This window comes from Corapipo altera, unplaced genomic scaffold (assembly GCF_003945725.1).
Source record: "Corapipo altera isolate COAL_440 unplaced genomic scaffold, ASM394572v1 44, whole genome shotgun sequence".
Taxonomy (NCBI): Eukaryota; Metazoa; Chordata; class Aves; order Passeriformes; family Pipridae; genus Corapipo; species Corapipo altera.
The window spans coordinates 19,873,915-19,899,994 of NW_020884880.1; the positions used below are offsets into that span (position 1 = coordinate 19,873,915).

Here is a 26,080-nt window from a genome sequence, read left to right on the forward strand (position 1 = left end):
TTACAGAATTAGAGTAATAACATCTAATTGTACATCTGAAGCAAAACCATATAATTGTGGGAGACTAGATTCAATTTAAAGAAAGAACACCCCTCCACCAGGGTTTCTTGTGCTCACAGTGCTTTTGCCAGGCAGTGCTGCTTTGATTGCATCTAACTGCAATTAGCATGAGCAATTAAGACAAAATTAACGTGCGCAATTGCATTATTTCAGGATGTAACAGTAGTAATATTTAGCAGTTACTGAACTAGACACAGTGCTTATAAGCTCAAATAACTATCAGCATTTACTAGTTACACCACAGAAAGGAGGACAGGTGTGAGTCGGCCCTACCTACAGCAACTGATTTCCAGGATGAACAAGCTTTATTCGCCTGCTGAAAGGCCATGGAAGCAGCCAATGGGGAAAAGAGGCTGGGCAGTTTTGGCACTGTTAAAAGAGTGGGACCCAAACGCCACTTTCGGCTTACTTTTGGCTTGTCACAGAGCTCACATGTGACATAATAGAGAGAGCAAACTTAACATTTAGTATTTCCGAATTATTCTCCTCTGCCTTCACTATTTCATATCAGTTTTGTAAGTCCTATAAAGGTACAAGGATTTAAAAGTAAAAATTACTTGAGCATGAATAATGCTGTGATCTGTGTACATGAGGAAGCCTCAGGCAACATAACAGGCTTTTACATACTCCTACCATTCTGGAAATGCAACTCTACCAGTTCTACCACGCCTTTCTCAAAGGACATTTCTTGTCCTTTAGGGACAAGGTCAAATGCTATTTGAAAAGCACCTTAATGAACCATTGAAGGATACAAATGAAAATACATTTCAATTCAGTCTCACAGAAATAAAGATGTATCTAAACCTGTAGGCACAAACCTCAACTAGATAAACTGAGATGTTCAGAGTGCAAAACTGCTGGTATTAAACTGGAAGATCCCAGTCATAAAACTCAGGGCCCAATCCAGGAAGGGTTTCCAGTTACACCAGTGGGCATTAGAAGCACTAAAATCACACATAACCACACTCTAATGATTAGTATTAATCAATCACAGAAACTCAGAAGTCCTAAGATGGGGTCTACTGGCTCTAGGCATACTGATTTATGTGAGTGATTTTTTGCACATGGACCCATCACAAAATGCCCAAAGGTCTCCCAAGACACAGCACACAACCAAGAGCAAAAATTGTCTCAGCATCCATTCTATCTAAATATTTCTTTCCTTTTCTATTGAAAAAATTATTAGGGGTAGACAAGAAATTGCTGTCAACCAATGGATCGGGCTCTACACTGATTTATGCATGTACCTCACTACTTCCAGAATTTGGTGCTTCTCATTAATTAGGAGCAGGAGTTCATGAGCCAATCTCAACTAGCTAGAACAGACAAAAAAAAATTAAATGCATTTCTGCACAGACAACTTATCTACTGCATTTGAAAGCAAGAGTTAGATAAATTGTGACATGTTTTCATCCACAGCGTTTATTAAAGATGATATGGGCACAGCACACAGATAAACCACATCCTGAAGCAGGGTCAAACCAGGTTTCACATTTTAAAGCTGAAGTGCTATCTATCTGGAGTGCTCATAGGTACCTTCTTTATATATATACCTCTGCAGTTCCAGACTGAAAAATGACAAACACAGACTATAATTATAAGGTTGTCATTTACTTCACTTTTTATTAAAATCACCAGCTACAAAATAGATATTTTGTACATACTAGTTCTAAATAAGCAACAATAAGAAAATTACATTAGTCCTGAAATATTGTGCACCTGGGACATGATAAAGCGTCAGAAATAATACAAATTATATGGAGATTAGATAAGGTACTCACATCACACTGGAAGGTTAACCTATAGCTTTGAAGAAATCAGTGCACATGTTGATCAGAGACCTATTTTTTGCAAACACAAAAGAAGTTCCAGCTTGCTCTCATTTAAAAATACTATAGCCACTACTGTTACAGAAACAAACTGTGTTACTTCAGTCTTACATGTGCCATAAGTGTTACAGTATCTGGAAACAGAGAAATGCACTAAAAACATGAAGAGAAACAAGACAGTAACACTTCTTTGATAGTGGTGGTGCTGATGAAAGGTGTCATAACTTCTTCATGAATCAAAAATCAAGTACTCACCATAAACAAAACATCCTGACACTGTATTGTCTTTCCCTTCAAGGTCAAAAAAAAAAAGAAGGAGAAGGGATAACAATCTTGTCTAACTCAGGAAGCAACACCAAAGTCATCCCATCCATCCAGCACTCCTTGTGTACTTTGCACTCCACCCAGAGTGACCGGGAGGCAAAACAAGCCTCACGGGCCCTGAATTTAGGTATGGGCTTTCTAAGATCCTGGTAGCTGGTACAGGCAGAAGACAAGTCAGTTAATGATTGAGTGATTTGTGAGTATTAAAAGGCAAAATCTAGGGCCCACATTATGATACTCGTTTTTATATTACTATCAACATGGGTTTGCTTTAAAGTTCATTAGATCACTATGATAGCACAAGTGTATTCACCTCCAGGACACTGTTAAAGGCATCTGTCAGGGGCTGCAGGATGACTCTTGCTCCTAACTACTGCTCTGATAGGGTGACCTCCTTGGTTATCAAGACCTTGCTAAACTTTTCACACCATCTTCTTGGAGATTGGAAGTAGGAATTTCATGCAATGTTGGATCCTAGTACAGTGTAGGAAATGAAAATGAGAAAGTGTTATTTTTAAAGACAGCTTTCAGGACAGAAAACATTATAGCAGAAAGGTTCATATTGGTCAGTGCTACCTCAAATACAGAATAAGGAACAAACATCAAAACGTTAGACTTAAGTAGATGTTGGTTACAAGGTGAAAGACATGGCTATTTCCATTAGTTTGCTGCAAGAACTTCATCCCAAGAAATAAATTTCTATCTTTATAAAACAGATCATTTTTATAGAATAAAAACAGATGAAAGATACACTTTAACTCTTAACATAAACACAAAGTGCAGAACTTAGTTTTCTAACCTAAGATTGACCAAAAATGTTCAAGCTGTTCATATTCTAAAATCACAGGAAGATCTTCTCTGATCACTACTACTGTAATTTCAGAGTCAAATTACAAATTATACACTGATAACATAAGATCAAGTCATCTCAAATCTGTAGCAAAATACAAAACAAATAATGACAAATAAGTAATTTTGCTATATTATTAATATATAGTCACTATGCACAAAAATATGCATCTTTTGGGTAAATATATATTTTTTCTCTGTTATAATTTTAAAGTGCATCTAAAAGCTTCTAAATAAATCTTTATACTTTAAAAATAGAAGAAGGTAAACAGTAGTTCAGAAATGGTAGGTAACTCTTGTTAAAGAGTTAAGAAATTCTAAGTGTTATTCCAATATTCTCAGCTGTGCTAAAGCAGTGGTGATATTTTGGGTGCACAACACTGGCAAACACTGACTGGACCCAATGACTGTGTTTCCTAGAATCACAAAATCCTGTAGGTTGGAATGGACCTTAATAGGTCACCTGGTTCAACCTGCTCAAAGCAGGGTCAATATTGGTTACTCAGGACTTTGTGCAGGAGGTTCCTGCAAACCTCCCAGTGTGGTGACTGCAGTGAGCCTCATTCCAGTCTGCCTGTGCTCACAGCAAAAAACCTGGGCAATCCACTTAGCTAGGGCCCTTGAGGAACTCTTCATATAAGTTCAAAATTTCCAGTCTTATCAGTTCAATTACCAACCAAACTAAAATATTGACAGAGTAGATAATTAACTAGGATCTTAAGGCTCACTGAGCTAAACCACTCCTCACAGCAACTTCAAAGGAATATTGCCTGCATACGCAAGTGACCAGTTTGAGCTACACTGTGCACAGGCACCCAGAAAATAGCTGCCTTCCTTGGGACATAGATACCATTTGCAGAAGTGCACCCGAGGAAACACTTCTTAGAATGGCAGCAATGGTGCTGCAAGAACCAGCCTGTCCCAGCCCCCATCAGCAAATACTTTCCAGTGAAGGGGTGTTCTACCTGCAAAGTTCTCAACTTCAATCTATACAACGACAGTTTCCAAACTATATGTCAAGCTTTTTACTACCTTTCACAGAATAACACCAGAATGCTGCTGCCACTCTCTCTCCATAAATATCACACGTGAGCAGCACCTGATGCTGTCGATCTACAGCTACAAGTCCTTAGCAAGAAGTTCAATTTCATCCAGCAAGAAGTCCATGTCCTCTCGGCTAACTTGTGGGCTGATCACCACCTGACGGAAGAAGTTGACTTTGCCCCGGTGAGGCTGGTACCCAAGCATCATGCTGCCCTTCTTCATCATCCTCTCTTTAATTATAGGAGCAACCTGAAAGTAGACACAAAAAAAGGTTGATGTCACTCTCAGAAATATAGCATTTTTGGGCAAGAACTGTATTTTGTGACCTAAAAAGTTTTTTTGAAGTGTCTGAGTTTTGCACCTCTTGCCTGTCTTCCCACTGCCTGCTCCAAGTAACAGCAAAGCTCAGGCCTGCAGATTTAGAGGCAGACTGCACTGAGACCCTCAGCTTCTGGGACTCCTGAAAGAATCAGAGCAAGATCCAAACCCCTCAAAAGCCTGCTGTTTGAGGCATTCATCTGTGGTATGGGAAAGATTGGGTTAAGGTCCCTAGTCTTACTGATTTAGATCAAAGGTTTGAACCCAGTCACAGCTAGTTAAAGGCAGGGTCTGTCTCTTTGTACTAATTAGCCTAAGAATGACTTCTCTCCCTTGATGGCCCTTCTCCCACCACATCTGCAAAGCAGCTGCCCCTAGAGGACATTCTCAATTGTACCTTTGTGAAACTTAATCTGTCAAAGAAGTCTATTAAGGGAGAAGGCCTGATCCTGAAGCTTAAGATTTCATCTCTTAGATTTAGGCATAAGTAGCATTTGTCTACACCACTCTTGCACAGAATGAAATCTCACAGGTGTCTTACTGCAGATAAAAACATGAGTGAGATTGGCAGAATCAGGTCCTTATAGCTGAGCACTTGATCTTATCCCAGCAGGGCTGTAAACTTTGGCCAATTAATCTTGTGCTTAACTTTAGGTGTGTGAGTAGTTCTGCGTTGTCATGCTTGAAATAGGTCATAAGCTCAAATGAATTGCTGGACTAAGTACTCTATTCCTTGGAAGACATAACTCAACATACTCAACAAATAAGTAATTTGACAGAAGTAGTACTTTTTAAAAGGTCTGGCATTTTAATATATTATTAAAATATTTAATATATTCTATATTTAATATATTCTATGTATATTTAATATAATAGTAATAACATCATGGTATTTCAGAACAGTGTATTCCTTTTTTTCTTTCTGTGATGGTTTGACTTTGAACCAAGAAAATAGGCATGTGACCTAAAAGTTTGGGCCAGATACTATCACCTGATTTGCAAAAGGAAAATGATGATGCCAACCTTACCTTAACAGATTTATTTTTATGGCATATATTAGTAGGCAAGTCCCGTACAATTTGCTTAGACAGAAACCGGTGAGGCTTTCAACACTAACAGCCTAGCTTTCCCATATTTCTTTAGTGGTACATGTCTAAACTACAGTTGTTTCAAAATGTGTATCAAATTCAGAGGAGAAATGTTTACGGGTCCAACTTGATTCGTCTCTCTGATTTTGCTTTATCTTTCTGATAAAACTAGGTTGTTTATCTAGCATTTGTTTTTTAAACTATGAGAGTGATGGAGTCACAATTCTAACTAAAGTCCAGTGCAAAACATCAGTATAAATTGTTCTACCTCAGAATCACCACGAGCAGGTCACGTCCTTGGTACCACAAGGGGTAACCCACAGCAGCTGTGGCCTGAAATTATGACACTGTGACATTGTGCCCAGGAGGCACTGTGCTGAACACCATATACGTACAGAAAAGAAAAAATTCCTCCACCTCTGTACTTGACAAGAACCCCGAAGTGACTTCTGCTCAAGGAATAAAGACACTACAAGTGCAAGGGGAGAAGTAAATTCTTCTTAATACACTTTCTCAGGTTCTTCTTTAAGATTCAAATCCCTATGGCAACTTTTAGCCTTTATTGATGTTCCATCAGAGTTATTTCATCTTTTGTATCACACTATTGATTCTCTTCATCTCAACACCTGGCGCTCCACAATCCATCATCCCAAAATGTGCAGTAGCAAAAATGGAGACCATAAAAGCAAAAACATTTATGGCTTCAGTAATCTGAGGACTGTAAATATACTGCATTTCAATAGGTCTTCTCTCATGAAAAGGAAAGGTAGAGAAACCTCACTTTCATGGTCTCATCAATTATCTCATTCATCCTTCATGCTAATGAAGCTGTCCTCTTAATTTTAAGTTTGTCCATCCCTTTTTGAAGCAAAAACAAACACTTCCTACATAAAGAAATAAACCAAACCAAAACAAAATCTTACAAGCTTTTGACAGGAGTACTTTTGGAAAGATTTTCCATCAAGTATTTTGCATGTTCTATTTGCTACAGTTGTGCAGTCAGTGTAACAAAACTGTCAGGGATCTTACCCACAGAAAGCAGTAAGGAACAGAATCTGTGTCCAAATGCTTAAGTACATGTCTCACAAAAGAACGATTAAATGATACATGCATGCTAAGGCAGGAGCACAGGGTATGACTGCTAACAGAAGGGAGAGGCAACAACCACTTTGCAGTAGAAAAATTAGACCCAAAAGAAACTAATTGCCTAGTGAGGAGTTCAGTGAGTTTAATTTCGACCAAAGTCAATGAGACCTGAGGATGCTCAGATATCAGAAAGAGCTGCACAGGTCCATTCAGGATAGGCTTCTTGGAAAGCAATTTAGTGAGAGTGAGATTGCTTCACCAGTCCAATTATTTTACTACGGAACTTACTTCAAATTGTTAATCTAATTCTTTTTGTGGCCTGTCAGTGGAGCAGTCTCAGAATTTTAAGTGTAATATATCCTAAACCCAAAGTTCTCTCCTTTGCTCCCTTCACCTTTTCCTTCCCACTGCTAGCCTTCCCTGCCAATCCATCCTGGAGATTATCATTTCAAATGCTCACTACAGTAGCATAACACCTATCAGGCAGGTCCTTCTTCCACTTAGGAAGGTGAGGAGAAGGTGCCATGTGTGGGAGGTCATCCTGCAGCAGGGCTGCTCACACTGCTCTGTGCAGCCAAAGGCCCGTGGAACTGCTTAGCCTGAGGACTGATGGGTGCACCACACTCTCCCTGTGGAGACCTACATAGAGGCTGTAACAGTTCTACCTCCCTTACTAATAATAGCAGAGGGGTTTTTTTAAATAGACCAAAAATTACAGAGTAGTTTAGCTCCTTCTCTACCTACCAGAGTGACAGGATAATCTGTTCTCTCACTCTCAGCCAGCACTTAGCTATACTACAAGCAACAAAAAGTTTAAGCCCTAAAGTTTAAGCTGTTTCTATCGCGAGTCCATATTACAGCTGATCCTCCTATGTATTTACAACAAAGATGCCAATGTTCCTTCCCAGCACATATACACACACAGAGCAGTGCAATAAGTAGCCAGGACCAGCTTGGACACTACAGCTGAAATCCTAGTACACCAGAGGATCAGGAGAGCAACATATCTCCCTCTCCATATCTCAAGTATCCTTGAGAAAACTGATTCTGCAGTCATACCATAGGGCAACATCTTAAAACCACTGGGTCCCACTGATTGGCTCATCAGTGACATTGAATCCAAGTTTCTCCAACACTTTAAAAATTTCCATCAGGTTCAGGTGGCAACCACCCTTAAAAACTGACTCAAAAAAAGAGCTTAGCACATTCTCAGCAGGGGAATCACATACTTAGTGTCTCGGAGAGCTAGTTCCTAAGTCTGCACAATAAAAATCTTTTCAGAGGACTTGATGAAACACCTATCTGAGATAATTTCTTCTTTTTCTTCCAGATAGCAAGACCTCCAAAACAATTCTCAAAGTGGTCAAACTCTGTAAGCCTGGTTCTTAAACTAAAAACAACCTCCTAGCACATGGGTTTCTTGCGTAAAGTGAAATCTACAGAGCAGCTCCATTAAATAGGTGGTGTTCTTACTCCATTAGTCACTGCACAGTATTATGGTTTGGTATTCATTTACTATTATCTGCCTCCTGTTGAACATTATGGACACTTGTAAGAAGAACTGGTTTGTAAATTTTATTCTAATAACAAAAACAAACCAAAAAAATCATAAGGTAATCAGGTGCCTAACTTTTCAAATCACATAATCCCATTAACTTCTAAAATACACATCCTACCTGCACTACTGCTGCTGGGTATGGATAGCCAAATAAGTTGTCCTAAAGAGAAGGAGAATTTCCCAACAAATATGCTACTTTTTTCATTTTGCTGAAATAAAGAAATCAGCACCTACTGGTTCTAATTAGCCTCTTACTTTTCTTCACTAATGTTGTCTCTGACAATCGCAATTAACAGATATGCTGAAAATGCAAGAAAGCTCAGGCTGGATAACTGCAAAATAGCTTGCTGATAATGGAAGACCATGTCAACTTTGATTATAGATTTCTTTCTTGATGCCCTCCTTTAATCTATAAGTGATCTCATTTTAGACTTAATTCAGTATTTTCAAACTGAGTCCAACTAATATCATCAAAAATTATATTCTATGCCCCTGACACTGCATCTCTGCTACCTGAGTGGTCCCTGTACTGCCATCATTCTCACAGTTGGATAGTCTAGTCATACCTGATGTTACATATCACAACAGTTTTTCCAAACTGTAGGCTAGAGGCTATAAGCTTTAAAAGCAACATTCCATAATTTTTTTATTTAAACACTAAGGCAAAAGGAATGTTGCAAAACACTAAGGCAAAAGGAGTTGCAAAATTGCTAAAAATGCTGGCTAACTATATTCTGCTAAGCAATAAATTTGAGAATACGTTCCTTCAGGGGGAAAAAAAAAGTCATGAATTTGACAAATATCCTAAGACAGTATTAGCTAGAAAAAAAAAATAATAAAGAAACCAGAAAAGCCTAAAGTTTTTCTAAACTTTGAAAACAAAAATATTTTGAGTATTTGTTTCAAAACACTGTTTTCAATTAAAACTCAAATTCAATGGGAAATTGACCCATTTTTATTGCAGCCAGTAGAAAAGAACTGAGAAAATTGAAACTAAGTAAATTGCTTCATTTTATCTTGCCTGAAAACAAAAATTCTTTCTGATCAACTAAAACCAAGAAGTGCTTCCAGTTTCTCAATTCAATGGCCAAACCAAAAAATCTATTTTCTGTACAACCATAAATATGTGGGATCAAAAGTGCTGACACTGCTTAACTGAAACAGCTGTAGAATTTTTTACCTCAGAAAAGACAGAAAGTGTGAGAAAACTCATAGGACTGTCTGTTCTGTTGGCAAAACCTGTCTGGACATCCCATGTGAACAGCTTTGAGCAGTGTGGATGACTAAATGTGCTAGCCCACCAAGTACTACAAAGACAGAATGCTTACAAAAACTAGTGTCAGTACTGGCAACTGCTATTCAGAAACATTTTTCCAAATCTTTTGAACAATTCCCAGGTCACTGCAACATAAAGCTAAAGTGCTATTCCAGCTGCTGGAGCAGCAACTCCCAGTCACCAGACCCCATTCTGCTTCTGATATTAATTTCCAAATTGCCATGGTCTTCAATGGAAGCAGAATGCAATTATCTAAATTTCCTTCTTATGTGTCTGCTTCAGGTGGCAGTTTGCAAACAGCCTTCAGCTTTTACTACAGAAAGCCACACTTGCAGCAAATCAATAACCTTTCTAGGGATCAATAAAAGCAGGCTGACAGAGTTGGAAAGACAGGAGCATATTACCAGCTCAAACTATTTCTCTTCCTCAAATACAGCCTTGATTAAATTTTCCAAGCTACAGAATACTGCACTAGAAACTGGCTGAAGAATTGTAGCTAGAAGACAAAAAATCTGCCCTTTTGACAAAATGGAAAGATCACATTCTCACGATTTCACAGATATGGAAAACACATTTTGTGTTCTTGTCTCAATTATTCCTTGCAATGGAAGACAAATTTATACAGAACAGTCCCTCTCATCTGACCAAAAAAATCTATTTTGGCTCCTCCAGAAGGGGCAAACACTTTCATTTGGAAGTTCATGATTGTTACTTAAAAGGCAACTTACTGGTTGTTCAAAGTCTGATAGAAATGAGCAGTTGGGATCCATGCATATTCCTAAGAAAACAACTATTGTACAATTGCCACCAAAACAAAAAGTAAACAAAACTCCAGTTCATGAAGTATTCAGACACAGTTTTAAACTTTTACCCCATTTAATATGGGCTATTAAATACAGTGGGTCTTCACAGTACTGTTTCTTATCTTGCTTAAATGATAGAATTATGGTTTCAAGTACTGGACACAGACTCGACAAATAAGACTGGTCCCAAACTCTCCCAGAGGCTGTTTGGACAAATAACTACACCTTTTTTGGTTAATATGTTTCCTTTTTTCCTTCAGGGCAGTGAAGTGTTATGTGTTCCTACATCATATATTTGTGTGGGTTGGTCTCTTCTTCAGAGTAACAAGCAATAGGACAAGAGGAAATGATCTCAAGTTGCACCAGAGGAGGCTTAGACAGGACATTAGGGAAAATTTCATTACTGAAAGGGTGGTCAAGCATAGCAAGAGGCTACCCAGGGAAGTGGTTGAATCACTATGCACTTAGGGACAGGGTTTAGTGGTGGACTTGACAGCACTGGGTTAACGGTTGGACTCAATGACTTAAGCAGTCTTTTCCAACCTAAATGATTCCATGATTCTATCTACTGTAATTGGCCCTGATACAATGGTACAGAGTATCCACAAGGTATGATACATGTATTAAAAAATTCCTGTGTCAAAAAGGTCTCACAGGCATATCACAATATATGTCACAACATCTGCTGCATTTCCCAGAATGGTTAGAAAAGATAAGTTTGACATCAATGATTCTGGTAATTATGAAGTAAGAACAGTAGCTGGCATCTTAATATTGATCATTGGATGCAATACTAATTAACAAAACACTTTTGTCTGGCTGTAATTACAAATACTAGCTAAATACTATAAATATTTGGAAGTAATAGTGCTTTCAACACCAAGAAATTATATTCCCCACTGTTAAATATCTTTTCTTGCTTTTTGCTGCAACATCAGTTGCTGGCTTTAAAACAACAGGCTTTTTCCCTTTTGGTGATAATTAAAAAGAAACTCAGACCATTTGTCAGCTGTCACAGCAACTGGGACAATCGAAATACCAAATATTTGCACATCCAATCACAGCTTCATTGCTGTAGCCAAGGCCGTCGGTAAAACCCAAACATGTTTTTCTTTTGTCTAGAATTTGTTCTGGGCCCACATCCCTAAACCACTAATAAATTATTGCCGTGCACTATTGCGCCAGTGTTCCCTTTGTGCCACACCAGGCAACAAATGCAGAAATAAGTGCATTTGTCAAAATAGCAGTAACCACTTCCACATTCTTCAGAGTAACTAACATATCAAAGGAGAACAGATGCTCTGGTATTTTTGTCCTAATACTGACATTCTCTGTGCACCTTCAACTCACACTCAGGGCTGTACAGTATGTCTGCACTGCAATATATTGCAAATCATCTTCCCATCCATTGCTTTTTGCCAGAAGACACGTTAATGAACCTCATAAAGCACTGAAAATGACCTGAATAATAGGAGCTGGTGGGTTGGCTTTGGATTTTGATTGTCTTAAGTGACTTCTTTAGTTGATCATTTATGCAAGAAAAAATAGCCTTCAGACAAAGGCTTTTACACTAATGTTACTGGTCTCTGAAAAGGAAGAGCCAGGACAGAATAGCCCCCAGAACAGAATCAGCACTTTAACAAGTTTGCATGTATTTTTATTTACAGTTAAAAAGTACATTGGTGAACACAATTTTCCAAGTGCACAGTCCCATGGCTTTTTCTGTCTGAGCACATGTGGCTTTCCAAGACAATTCACATGGAATTCCTATTATTTTTCTGTCATTTCTGTGTTGCTTTACCACGGTCTTATTAACAAGCCATGTGGAAAGTGTAGGCATTAAGAAAACACCAGAGGCTAGCACACAATATGAATCCAGGGTTCTGATGTGTTTAAAAGACAGTTGAGTGCTACTAGTTTTATAAAAATAATTACCTTAAAAGCTTTCATAACATACACAAGGCTCTTCTGTGCATCATTTTTTTAAGTTCCCATTTTAGTGACTAGGTTTTCTGGTCTTTCAACCCTGCCAAAGCTCCCCTTTTCCATCCAGGATGAAAGGGTAGCTTGCCACCTTGAAAGCCAGAGTAACCAACAAAAAACCTTACCCTTTTTGGTTAGTATGCACAGGAATGAGCTTCAGTTCTACTTCATTGAGGGCAAAAAGAAATCACAGTGTAATGAGAATGTCTGGGGCTGGGAGGAGTACTTTTCAATAGGAAACGACTGCATTATGTGGTGACACGAGTTCAAAAACTCAATATGCTTCTAGTGTAGAAAAAGGAATGTCACTTTAGAAAGTGGGAATGATTCCCAGCTGTTAAGATCTTATTTACTACTTGCACAAGTCAGCTTCTGGCATAAGGTAGCAGCACCTTCTGTATTTGCATTACAGTAAGAATTAAAGAACAGTAATGCATATTTCTTTATATACTTTAACCAGAACTAAAGAAAAATTAGTAATTCAACAAAACTAGATACCTTTGTCTTGTTTTTTTTTCTCCTTAAAAACATCCTGTTGACTTTCTCAGAGGCTTCTTACAATGTCTTGGGGAGTATGAAGGGATAGTGTCTACCATGACCAAGACTGCTAACACAAAAGGAAGGCAGTTGTCTAACCTGTTCACCCAATTTAACAAAGAAAATTATCCCATTTGCCCCTCCATACAGTGAGATACAAGACCAGTAACTGCCAGTTATTAAAATTGTTTTCTTACCTGAGACTCATTTATGTAATGCCCAATATGGCTATGAAATAAAGACCACAAACCCTACAACATGGAGCCCTACCAAAGTAAACACAATACTTTTCTCATGTACATCTTGCCCCAAGACAATGTTCACTCCAGCTCAGCCTTGCTCCTCTCCTCATTCCCAGTGAGCAAGTTTTCCTTTTTTTTTTATCCCCAACTTAAATCCAAAATATGTTACAAACCATTAACAAAATATGTAAATGCATGGACAACCAGGAAACTGAAAGAACAAAGCAGGATCTCTACGGTTTCAAAATGTGCAAATTTCATTGCAGTCTGAAAGGGTTAAAAATGAAAGGAAAATAATGATTTGCACCTACAAGTATTTGCAAACTACAGACAGAAAATACAGGTAATTATAACTAATAACAGTCTTAGGTAAACAGAATTAGACTGCAGTCAATTCCTAGATAATTTAAGTTCAGTCGAAAGGGGAACAACAGACTGGGCACAAAATTTAGAATCCATTTTGCAAGACTTTGTAGCCTCAAAGGAATATATGGAATAAAAAATTTGCTAACCTCAGGCCTACCCTACACCTGTATAGACATAGCTCAATATTCAGAGGCACAGATGAAATCCTCTAATCCTGTGCACCAAATTGCTTTGAGAACCTTATTCTTTCACCAGTCTGACCAGATATTCACTCTGGACCACAGCAAATGCCACAATTTCCCTTAGTGCCACATGTACCTATAAATAACACACAATTAGAAAGAAAATAAAAGCAGGGTGAAATACTGTCACATTTTTGTGAGGCTTCTGCATCAACATAGATACTCTTATGAAAGAAAGAGAAAGAACAAGAACAATTTTTAGATCCTCGAAAGCAATTATGATCTGCTATATAAAACTCATCCATTAAAGTCTTCTAGATTTCACTTCCTTTATTAAAAAAAATTTTGCAGAACTCAATAAATACAAATAATCTTCCTACAAAAATTCATAAACTCTCTGATTGGACACTCTGTCTGGAAAAAATTCTCTACATTAATCAACATGCACATCCAGAAGTCTGCCATTGAAGTACAGGGAGTTTTATAACTAAATTCACCTGTGGTAGAGTTAGACTAACCCATATTTTCTTATAACTCTATTAAATTTGAAAGGAAGGTCTAAATACCTGCTGAATGGATATCAATCTCAAGGATTTTCTACTGCTTTTAGAGGAGTTCTTCTCTGCTATAAGAAATTCTGTAAGACTTGTAAATATTTCTGGCGACACTGACCCCTTTGGAGAGCAACAAGAAATCTCTCCCTTGTAGGCATGAAAAAGAAACATATTCCATCTCATTTCTCTTGAAATGCCTACAGTGAGAAAGGAATCTGTGTCTAAATATCTGAAGCACAAAATGAAAGTGAAGTCTTAGAAAGTACTTTGTATCTCACTACACATGAAGGAGCTGGATTTCCTCCCACAGATATTTTTGACACCACTCACAACATCACACAAATATAAAGACTGCTTAATTGAGCAGATGATGCAAGCTATACACTTTTTCTGTGGCATTACTAGTAATTGATTTTCTCTGAAATTTTTTATAAAGCAACAGCAAGGAAGGGTAATTTAGGGCCCCACCCTTTTTTTCAACTGTCTGTATTTTCAATGTTTACCCTCAGTTTCTTAAAGAAGTGTTTGATGCAGCAGGAGGGAAGTGCAGCTCCCCTCTCCTCCTACTGAAGTTGGTGATAGGAAACAGAAGAGTGTTAATGTAATAAGTGGATACTCATTTAAGTGGAGGCAAGCTTAAGATTTATTGACCTGAGAGCAAGAGGTCAATATTTATTCAGAGAACAATAAATCTTGATACTTCATTCTAACAGATGTTAATCCAATGTATTATTAAATCCATCCCATTAAAGCTAATTAGATTGTGTGTCCTCGTGAGCTTTGTTGCCAATAGTCATTAGTATTGGCATGGATCGTAATTACTGTGCTTTGATAATTAAATCATATAATATCCAATAAAATTAAATATATGGGGATAGAAATAATTATTTTTCTCTACCATGATTATATTATTGTACATTTCATTGAGCTCTTCCTTCATGGTGCTGTAGACATTCCTTACATTCTTCTGCCAGGACCAGCATAGCTACGGAATCAAAAGTTCTCTGTGAACTTCACCATTTTTTTAAACTTTTTCATTTGTCTTAAAATCCTGATGCTCTCAAAGCCACATCCATCTACTGTTCATGCACTAGGCAGGTAAGGAGTAGTGTAAGCAGTAAGTAGCTGCTGTTAGGGAAAAGAAAAAGAGAAAAGGAAGAAGTCATACTCTTAAGTATAAGTGAAGAATTCCTTCTAATTTGGTGGTTTACACTGTTGTCCATCCTCACATTTCAATGTACTTCATAGATAAGAGGATTTACTATTATCTCCACCTTAATCTCTGAAAGAAACTGAGGCACACAGAAAGGAAATAATGACTGAAATATTAATCACAATTCTGTGCCAAAGCTAGACACCATTCAGGTACTTTAGAGAATTAGTTAGCAGGACAGGATATTTTTAGTGCAAATTTGCTTTGTGAGTACTCTTGTAAAATGCACACAGACTCATCCCATTTGGATCAAAGAGGTTTCCTTGCTAGAGGAACCACAGCTGAACTGCAGCATCAGGATGCAATGCAGAGTGCCCCACTTGCAGTGCACGTGTCAACTCCTCCAGTGGTCAACACTCCAGAGCACACCTAGGGCTGCTGACTGGTGTGAACTTCACTGATGGTGAAGCCTTAGTGAGGACACGAGGGATCACAGAAAATCAAATCCTGGTCACTCCATCTTCTTTATGCCACACACATCAGTAACACAGACTACAATTTCCCAAGTTCCAGCTCTGTATATTGACTTATATTGATCCTTGACAGTATTTTTCCTTCAGGACCTGCACTGTTTACAGACTGTAGTTGCTTATTTTTGTAAGAGTCTCACACATAAGGAGAGTAACAGCTTGAGAGGAAGTGTTAGGTGCATTGAACTGTACAACATGTGTTTCCCAGAGACACAGCCTCCAGAACTGAAGATAAATTGTGGAAAGTAGGATTCAACTCCCATCATTTTGGCAGTCTAAAAGTTAGTCTAAAAGTCTAAGCTAGTCATCTAGGCTCTCCCTTACTTAACAGAGAAAAACAGGCACCTCTAGAGAGTGATTCATTTCAGCCTAGAGTAAGATAGGCCCTGAGATATAGATGGACTCAATTTGGGAAAGCTTCTCTCCTCCACCATGGTCTTCAGCGGAAGACCTCTGCCTAAGTTTTAGATGGCTAAAGCAAGGTAAGATGAAGTCCATGCAGACAGTTTATCTTGAATCAAAGGTACCTAAAATCCATGTTCCTCTGGTGTTCCTAGGCTATGGAACTGCTGGATAGACCCAAAAGCTGCATTGGGCACAGTCCAGAAGGAGGATATGCAGAGTACAAGCAGAATCAAGGGGAACCGAGTGTTTCTCCATGACTAACGTGGTGAATGTGCACTAGGTGGTGTGATTAAAAACTAACCACAGAAAACACAAAGACTCATCCAAGACCAAAGAAACAGCAACATACAGAGGAACCCTAATAACCTGATCAGTGAAAATGAAGAACATTACATTGACTACTCCTCTGACTATCAGAAAAGGATATTTGCCCCTAGCATGAAACACACGAAGAGAAATAAATTAAAAACTCTCACAGGGATGCTAGGTGAGGGGTACAGCACTTCCTAGGGGATGCAGATGGAAGAAAATTATGGGGCGGTAGAAAACATATTATACGATGTTTAGGTGAAGGACCAAAGGTGCCGACAGAGAGGAGTGAGGAGGATGGGGGAGGAACAAGATAGGGAAAACTGCACACAGCACTACAGGCTGGGGGAAGAGTGGCTGGGTCCCAAGGTCAGCCACCTTCTGACATTGTACTGAATGCTCTGAAGTCTTTTCTGTGACTGGTAATCCAACCCAAACCATTCTATAATTCTGTGATTTTCACTGAAATGCTAGGGACACGTGCTTTGAATCATTTTCTGTGTGTAAAAAATCATTTGCGTTTGAACCCAAGAGCATCCTGTTGGTCCAACAAATCCATATTGATCATTAGAAAACTCTCTTTGGGGTGGAGGTTCATCTGGCATGAACTTGAAATGGAACTTCAGACTAAGATTAAATGCACATAAGTTTTTACCTCATTATCCTATCACACAGAATGAGACAATTTGAGGCTTGCATTTCTGATGCTGTTTGAGGAAGAGCCATCTTTAACCAAGAACAGTTGTGAGAATACGTGCTAACTCCATACTGAGGGTGTGCCTCAGCTCTCTTGACGCTATTTCCCTTCTACATTCAGAGCCAGTTTTTATAAATTTAGCTAATTCCTTTCACGCACTGCTGCCAGACTGGCCACGTGTACATGCAAATACCAATTTTTTATGCAAGCACACATTATTTGCATGCATATGTTACATCCATGCAAGTGTATACATGCAGCTGTATAGGAACAATTTAGAACAAAAGGCAATGGTTACAGTGGACACCTCCAAAAATTACAAACATGAAAAACAACCCAAAGAAAAACCTCCATCTTGTTACATGGCACAATCTCCAGCTCTCCAACATGCTACAGAACAAATGGTTCTCCACATCTAACATGACTATAAGCTACTGCCCTCCTATAAGCTTCAAACTGTTGTTATTTTACTTCTCTCAGATGATTCTCATTATAACTGGGATGAGTGCTGAGTTAAAAAGTCAGTGTATGAATCATATAATCAACTCAGTTGTCTGGAATCTTGCTTTTCCATGCATTTCCTCATTGCTACATGGATCACCAGTGTAAAACATGTGTTAGCTGCATCGAATTTCCTTTTGCTCTTTTAACCCTAAAATTGCCTGTGAACAGACACTTATTTACTGTTATCCAGCTTCCCAACCACTGATAACCGGTGCCTCACAATAGTCACAGAGTTACTAATATTAACAGTGAGGTTAAATCCAAGGGGTATCTCTTTATCCAGCTCCTGGGATAAGGCCTCAGCATTGAGTGCCTGTGTTCTGCTCAGAAACAAGAAAAACAACCCAGAATCTCAGTTTAAGCCTAATTTAAGCCATGCCATTGCTCCATGCACCATCAGATCTCACCCATCTTTCCATACATAAGGGTGGGTCCACAGCACCGTAATTTTTGCCATAACCATCACCCATGGGGACCTACTCCCACACTGGAGCAGCATGAGGGTTGTTTCCACCAGCTTTTAACCTTGCCAGAGGAAGGATGTATGCATGCAAGTGGCTCTGAGCACTAGTCACAAGACAGGCTTCTGATGACTTACCTACAGATGTGCACAGAAGACAAAAAAAAAGTTCCCAACAATTAACATTTACTGCTGATGTGATACTCTCCTTCTTTCAGGTGTTTATTTGAACTATGCTGTTGGTCTATAATAGCTACAGTATAAGCCAGTGTATTGTACAGTGACATCTTACAGTCCTGTGAGATCTACATTCCCCTTCTACTATCTAAACACTGCACCATTGGTATTTTCTCACTACAGACACTCTGCACTGTACTGTACTAGATTTCCCCATGTTCCTAATCTGTCTATCTATCAGACTCCCTTCTCAAATATTATACTTCGGTTTTTTACTAAAAGGAATATTTTGACTGATTCTCTTCAGTGGAATGCATTTTTCCCGTTACAGAAACCACAGTACATCTTGCAATCTTTCCCTTTGAAGCCAGTAGTATTCTCAAGCTACAGGATTAGAGCAAGCTTTATAATTTCAGGGTGGGCAGTACAGAAATGGTTTCTCCTTGGTTTGTTTTTAATCTTACAAAAATCTGTAATCATGTTTTCAGTGTAGTGCTCTCCCTTTTTCATTACTACCTTGTAATAACCGATGGTAATCAATCTGTACATTCAGAGACTTGAGTTTCAGTCCCTAGCAACTATTTTAAGAACTGATATATTTGAATTCCTGTATTGTGGAAACAACACTAACCCCAGCTTGAAGTTACAGGATATTTGATGAATATTTCATGATCGCACAGACAGAAACACTTCCTGTGTGTTTATCAAACAACTGATTTAAAAATCACAGTTCCAACATGATATATGAATTTAGCAGAATCTCTACCTTAATCTTTAAGATGATTCTACTAAGTAGATTAATCATCCATGGACAGCTTAAAAAAGTTTAAAAGCTTGGCAGGAAAAATGGTCAGTCTTGTGCTTTCATTTTCCACTGTCAGCTGTGACTTTGGGAAGCAGAACACACAACTTGGGCTGCTTTTCATCACCATCTAGTGTGTGAATTAAAGAACTGCAGAGGTTTAAGAGATGAGTTACTGATTTTAAGTGAAGCAGCAGTAGGATTAACAGGTTTCTTTCATCATTTCTAGAAGACCTCAAATAGGCTTAGTGAACTTTAAAAAACAGGAATTTCCAGATGCCTCCAGCTGCCTGATGAAAGTCAGATGTTTCATGATGACACTGTGTCTAGTAGTCTGCGACTATGATGGTCTAGGGATATAAAGAAAGCAAGACCTGCATAGTGAAGTAGTATCTTTTTCAGGCAAGGTTACTTAGTGAGAAAGAGCAACATGGTTTCAGGCAAGGAATCCTTTCATTATGTCTGTGTGTCTTTTCCAGGTGTCCAAACGCTACATTCATTTCACTGTTTTCTGATTTTTTTTGTCCAGATAGTCAGAAATAATATTTGCAAAACTAATCACTAAAATTAATTGTATGTGTTGTTGTAACTAAAGCTCACATTCTAATTGTAATTCAACATTTATCCATGCAATTGAGACTTCAAGACTGGTAAATCAGTAAGACAGCTGGACAGAGGAGGAGCACCAGCAACACTGGAGGTGAAAGTCTCTGGCACCTTTCAGTTTTGAACATTGCAGATGACTCAGGACAGCTTGGACTATGCTTTCCAACATGACTGGCCAAGTAATGCTAATTCTTGGCTAGTATCCTTGCTTTTCAGAAAGCACACTGTGACTCGACACACAGAAACTCAATATCTTCACATCGACAAACTTACTTAAAAAGACCAGAACAAAACAGAAAACACATCTTTACTAAAACAGGCTCATACCTTCAATATTAAATAATAATACTGTGAATTTTCAACAAAGATTAGCAGGAGGAGTTTCAGGAGACACTTGGAAGAAGCCTTTGCCTGTAGACAGCAGAACAGTCTTCTTTTTTAAGGGGAAAAATATGACTTTCTCCTCATTTTATTATGAGACCAGGTCAAGGAGTAGTCAAAGATACTTTTACACCATGAATTACCACTAGACTGTAGACCCTTTTATACAATATCCACCCACGCATCTAGGTATCCCTTTACATTAAAAAATTCATACCATCAGCTGAATTGTCACTCAGGGGAAAAAAACCAAACAAACAACGATGCTCAACTACTGTTAAAACTGCATACTAACTCCTCAAATATTACTGGGTTCAGACCCTGTACAGGACACTCAAATGCCTAGGAAGAACTGTAAAATCTTTACAAGAAGTTTAATATTTTATTAGACACTGATCTCTCAATTATAATTAGTCAATATATCTTATTCCAAACAACTTTTTAGTTTAAACCTTGTAAAGAAGTACATAATTTTATACAAAGGATGGGGGGGCGGGGGGGAGAAAATAAAAGAAAGAAAAAGCTAGTCTTGCCTGGAAAGTAGGAGATAGCTCTTGCTTGCTATAGTTTAACAGCTCGTGCCTTCAAAACAGAGCTGGCAGTATTACTGAGGAACTTATGTTGATTAAAGAACTGAAAGAAATTACCTTCCCTCCTCAAACACAGGGGTTTTTTGCCCTGAGAGCGCCAAATAGCTATTAACAGCCAGAACACTAATTAGCAGTTCCAACACATTACTGTTGTTCTGGTGCCCCCCAATGGTCACCGGGCTTTACTACCAGCTGCGGCTTAAAAACCACTTGGAAAAGCTGTGCTCCAGACGTGACGCCTAAGCGCAGGTGTAATTCTTCAGCCAGCTGGGCCCGAGCCCTGACACAGCTACCAACACCGCAGAGCTCCCATTCATGGTATCCAGAGCTGAGTATCCAGGGCAGGTCCTCCAGCCAGGTGCTAATCACCATCCCTAACCATTTTCAAAGAACACTTTCACAGCTTCAGCACTGAGCCCTCCAGGTCAACAAAACTGCATCATAGCCACTGCTGATTGCAAAAATTGACTTGATTCATAAGCACAGATGCTACATAGAATCATAGAATTGTTTGGATTGATCTTTCAAGGTCATCTTGTCCAACGCCCCTGCAATGAGCAGGGACATCTTCAACTATGTGAGGTTTCTCAGAGCCCGTCTAACCTGATCTTAAATGTTCCCAGGGATGGGACATCTGTAGATTTCTACATTCTATTAATCAAACCGAGACATCATTCAAGCAGCTAAGATGCATTGGTACCCAGCACTGGCTGTGTTTTCCCTCCCTTCCCCAGTCACCACATCCTGTTACACAAACACTGACCTAGTATATCTACAGTCTCCAACTCATACTACAGTTTTGCACATCCTGTCCCAACTCACCAGCAGTTGTGGTGCTGTACCAGTACGATGATACATCTTCATTTCCAACCATACCGTGACAGAGAGAAATTACTCGTTGGTCTATAAATCAGCACTTCCTCCTGAGTACTGATCACAACCTGACTATACTCACTTAAGCCTAAGGAAAAGGACAGTCATGATCGCAAAGAGTGTTTCAAAAGACTTATTTTCCAGAAAAACTTCACGTGGTAAAGATAGATGAAAGCTTAAAACTCTTTAAGAAGAGCTTAGATAGCCAAAAGCTGCAATCTTTCAATCAAGAAAGAAGACAGCTTTATCTAAAACCCCATCCCGGTTTATTGGCAAAGGGAAGATAGCAAAGCAGTATGTAACAAGTTGAAAGAGGGAAGCAGATCAAATAGCAATCAATACAAACATGACATGAAGAAAATTTATCAGAAGGAAAAGAAAACCTTGACTGACAGGACTAGGAAAAGAAGAAACAGTTTAGTATGTACATTAGGGATGACTGAAACCTTACTCATGGTCAAATCATTAAAAATGCAGGCAAGGCAGAAGTGCTCAATAAGCTTTCAATTTCTGCTGGGAGGGATTCCTACCACAAATCTGATGAACTTTCCAAGCCATCAGCAGCTATTGAAATGTTAAAGATCTACTGAGGGCAAACTTTAAGGTACAATCCATCCAAGCCTGTAGACCTAAGATCAAAAATGATTCACTGAATCTGTGGATAATTTTTTAGGATACTATGGAAATTTCAGAAAACAAGCACTACTATTAGAAGTGGTAAGGAAATACACCTTGTGAAATAAGGATGCTTAAGTCAGCATGAAGATAAAGTTAAAAAAAGAAACACTCAAACTGGATAAAATTCATAATGAGTTAAAGGATAAGAATACGTAGAAATTCTAAAATTGATAGAAACAGATTCAGAATGTAGTCTTTTGTGTTCAGTTACATTCATATCTTTGCCAAACACCATTTTTTTGGGTCAGCCTGCCATCATTATTTTGCTGATACTACAAGTTTTCTCAATGATTTACTTGCACTTAGAGCATTAATAAGAAAGCCTTACACAAGCCATTTAGATGAAAAATAGCAGGAACAATTCACACAGGAATGGCACAAAAAATTAGGACCATACAATAACAATACAGTAGAACTAAGCAAGATTTGAATAACAAGCATATATCCACATGTAGGGAAAATAGGGTGTCAATCAAACATTGCTGCTAGTGAGGCTCCACAGAGACCGGGATTAACCTTGATGCTGATCCTCACTGTTGGTTTTCTGAAAGTCAGTAAATGACAGCTGACACCATTTGCAAGTGCAGACTCACAAAGGACTGGACTACCAGGTGCAAACAAAGGATGCTTCCATAAACTACTGCTCTTTTACAAATTCTGCGTAAGCTGCCCAACATAAGCAGAAGTGTAAAGCCATAAATGTTTCATTTGTACCCTAAACAAAAAATTCTTTGATCAAATATTTGTAACTCAGGTATGTTTGTAATTATTTTCTAGAAAAGCTCCATTTGCCAAATTACCCACATCCTTTGCAACTCCACCCAACATGGGAGTTCCCCACTTTGCCTAATATGACAAATACAATGAAATATTTCCACAGACAGGCTCTAACTCCACTTTGAAATTGTCACTCATGTTTCAAACAGACTACAGTGGAAGTTTACCTTTCCTATGAGGTAAAATAAAGGCTTATACTTTCAGCAGCTGCTGTTTTCTGGCTGATAAGACAGAAAAAATATCTTATTTTCCATCAAATACATAGTAACTCTTGCTGTAGCAGTCCATTAATTAAGAGTGAAACTCAAAGATTTTATTTTTCTGCTGTCCAACTCCCTATAAAATTACCAAAAAAAAAAAAAAATCACTGGGCTATTTCACTTGTAATAACTATTAGTGTACTACAGTCAATTCATCGCTGTTATTTATTAAACATGCCAAACCCAACAGAATGGTAGAAGACACTTGATTCATTCAGAAGCCACAGCAGGTACCAGCTGGCAGGGCAGAACAGTCATGATGCCACCAGAAAGATTTGTAACTGAAGGAAACTTTACTATGTAGCGTAGAAATGGTTCATTTAAAAAGCCATTACCAACACACCACACTACCACTCATCATTCGTTCATGAGATTGTCATTTTGTTCACCTGCAATTTTTCATGTTCAAGTACCTTTATAAGATATCTAAAGCATTCAGGAAGGTCCTGTTACCACACCCTTGCAGAGGGAGAGGCAGCACTTTAAAAGGTGCCAAGAGGGTGGTGACTTCTGTTACACATTGCAGTTCAGCTATGTGTAAAAGCAAGAAAAATCATGTACTAACAATTGCTAAGAATAATTTTTGTTCACACATGCTCTTTGCTTTCATTCTCAATGAGATTCATCCTAATCAAAGGACCAGTGGGAGGGGCAGGCATTACTGTTATCCTACATGTGCCCTTCAGCATTAAAATACCAATTATTAGCAAGGTTAAGGAATATATATAACCATCATGTAGCCAGTGGCTCTGCTGAGCAGTCCCCTCATCGATCCGTAGTGCACCCTAAAACATTCACTGCAAATGCTCACCTAAAAATCAACTGTTATTCCCTCATTTGTATTCCTCAGTCATCAACCCCATTCAGTTCAATCTCCCATTGTAAAACAGATTCTCTGAACTGCATACCAAAATCTTCACATGGACAAGGAGCCACAGTTTGGGCAGCTGCAGGGAGGTAGCTCTAGGAGCAGCTTACAAGCGCAAGGTGAAACAATGAGATGAAACCACAATGGTCCTCCAGGAGCACCACTGACCACTGTAAGATGGGACTGATCTGGGCTGCAGGGTTGCCTTGCTACTTCAACCCTGAGGGCTCCAAATCAAACAGCATGCCCCCCACCAGTCCAGTTCTGCCACAGTCACACAATGCAGCCCTGGCACAGGAGCCCCATGACAGTCACTCAAAGGTCCAAGGGTCTCAACTTGGCCAGGCTTCCTACAGTTTCATTACAAGTCTTTTTCTCTGTCAGGATGCTGCAAAAGTCAACCTTCCTTCCACCACCTTCACATAGGAAAAAAATTTATCCCCTGTGCAAACCACAGAGCAGCAAGTCCACAAAGCTCTTCTGTGACTGCTGCTTTTCTGAGATAAACCCATACAGTCTCCCCCTACCCACATAATACCACCTGTGCAGCTCCAGGGTTGCAAAGTATTGCTTTCCTTTCACCAGGAGACCAGTTAGGATCCTTCAGAGAGCCCCTGAGGCTTCTCATATGAAAGGAGTAAATTCAGAGCCGGCAGGCAGATCTGCTTCACAGACCCAGAGAACATGTTCAGGGCTCCTGTGGGACCATTCTGCAGACACCCAGCACAGAGTGGAGATAGCTGTGAGTCAAGAGTACTGGAGATACTCTGAAATGCTAATGTCTCTCACTGACTGGTTTCCTCATTTACAGAAAATTAGGAGGTAGAAGTTTATTGTTCCCCTGAACATCAGATAAAATAATTTAAGTCAGTGCATTAAAATATGATTACTATTTGTTATAAGAAGAAAAGATGATAGAGGAAGGAGACAGGGTTTTTTTCAGGTAAAAACTGAGCACAGAATGAAGCTTCTAGTGACCTCAGGACTCCAGTACTTACACATTCCCAGAATGCTTCAATTATTGAGCTCCCCTGTGATACATACTGCGTTTCATTTTGATCCACAGGCTATTAAACATGATCTATGATACTTCCAGAAAAGCTCTCTTTTGGAGTTCAACCTGTAACTTGAACTTTTTTTTCTTCCATCACTGATTATTAATGTGCATACAGCACTGAGAGAGCAGAATGAAGGGGTGCACAGATATGCAGGAGCACCATGCTGCTTTATAAGAACACAGTCTATAGGGTCAAACAGAACTAAATTAAATGTGTTGAGTGCGTTTAAATTCTGCTTTCTTATTAAAAGCAGTCCTCTCCACAGGCAGGCACAAAAGGCCATTTGCAATATTAGTCAATATGTTCTAACTCCAAACTTAATCAAAGGAAGAGTAATTAGTCCTATTTAAGCAAAGGAAAATACATGCTGTTTGGGCAAACAAGTACTATGTAGCAAGGAATCTGGATGCAGTAGCTGAAACCAACAAAATATATCAAGAGTATAGTAATTTGCTGTAGCTCAGAATGAAAATATTTGCCTGTAAATAGTGCTAAGAATGCATACTGTATTTTTGTCAAAGAATAAATCATATATTTTTAGGTTACCATTTCTTAGAAAGCATATGTTTTCGAGGAATGAGGTCGTTTGCTTTTGTAGGGCTGTGGGTTTGGCTGAGCTGAGAGCTGGGACTCTTCAGTCTAGAGAAGAGGCTTGTGGGGATCTTATGAATGTATGTAAGCATCTGAAGAGGGTGCAAAGAAGACAGATCCAGACTCTTTTCAGTGGTGCCCAGTGAGAGGACCAGAGGCAATGGGCACAACCTGAAATATTGGAAGTTCCCTCTGAACATCAGGAAAAACTTTTTCACTGTGAGGGTGATCAAACACTGGCAGAGGGTGCCCTGGAAGGTTA

At 38.8% G+C, this 26,080-nt stretch overlaps 1 protein-coding gene across 2 annotated transcripts in view; it reads right to left on the reverse strand.

Moving 5' to 3' along the window:
- Nucleotides 1–1,650: 1,650 nt before the first annotated feature.
- GADL1 (glutamate decarboxylase like 1) overlaps nt 1,651–26,080 on the reverse strand; it is an 81,847-nt gene continuing 57,417 nt past the window's right edge. The window contains exon 15 of one of the 2 annotated variants that reach the window (XM_027639308.1): nt 1,651–4,355. In XM_027639308.1, the coding sequence (XP_027495109.1) occupies nt 4,182–4,355 (174 nt within the window). In that variant the 3' untranslated portion in view covers nt 1,651–4,181. Of the gene's footprint in view, nt 4,356–24,717; nt 24,880–26,080 lie in introns of those variants that run through there. The other variant, XM_027639309.1, reaches the window with a different exon arrangement.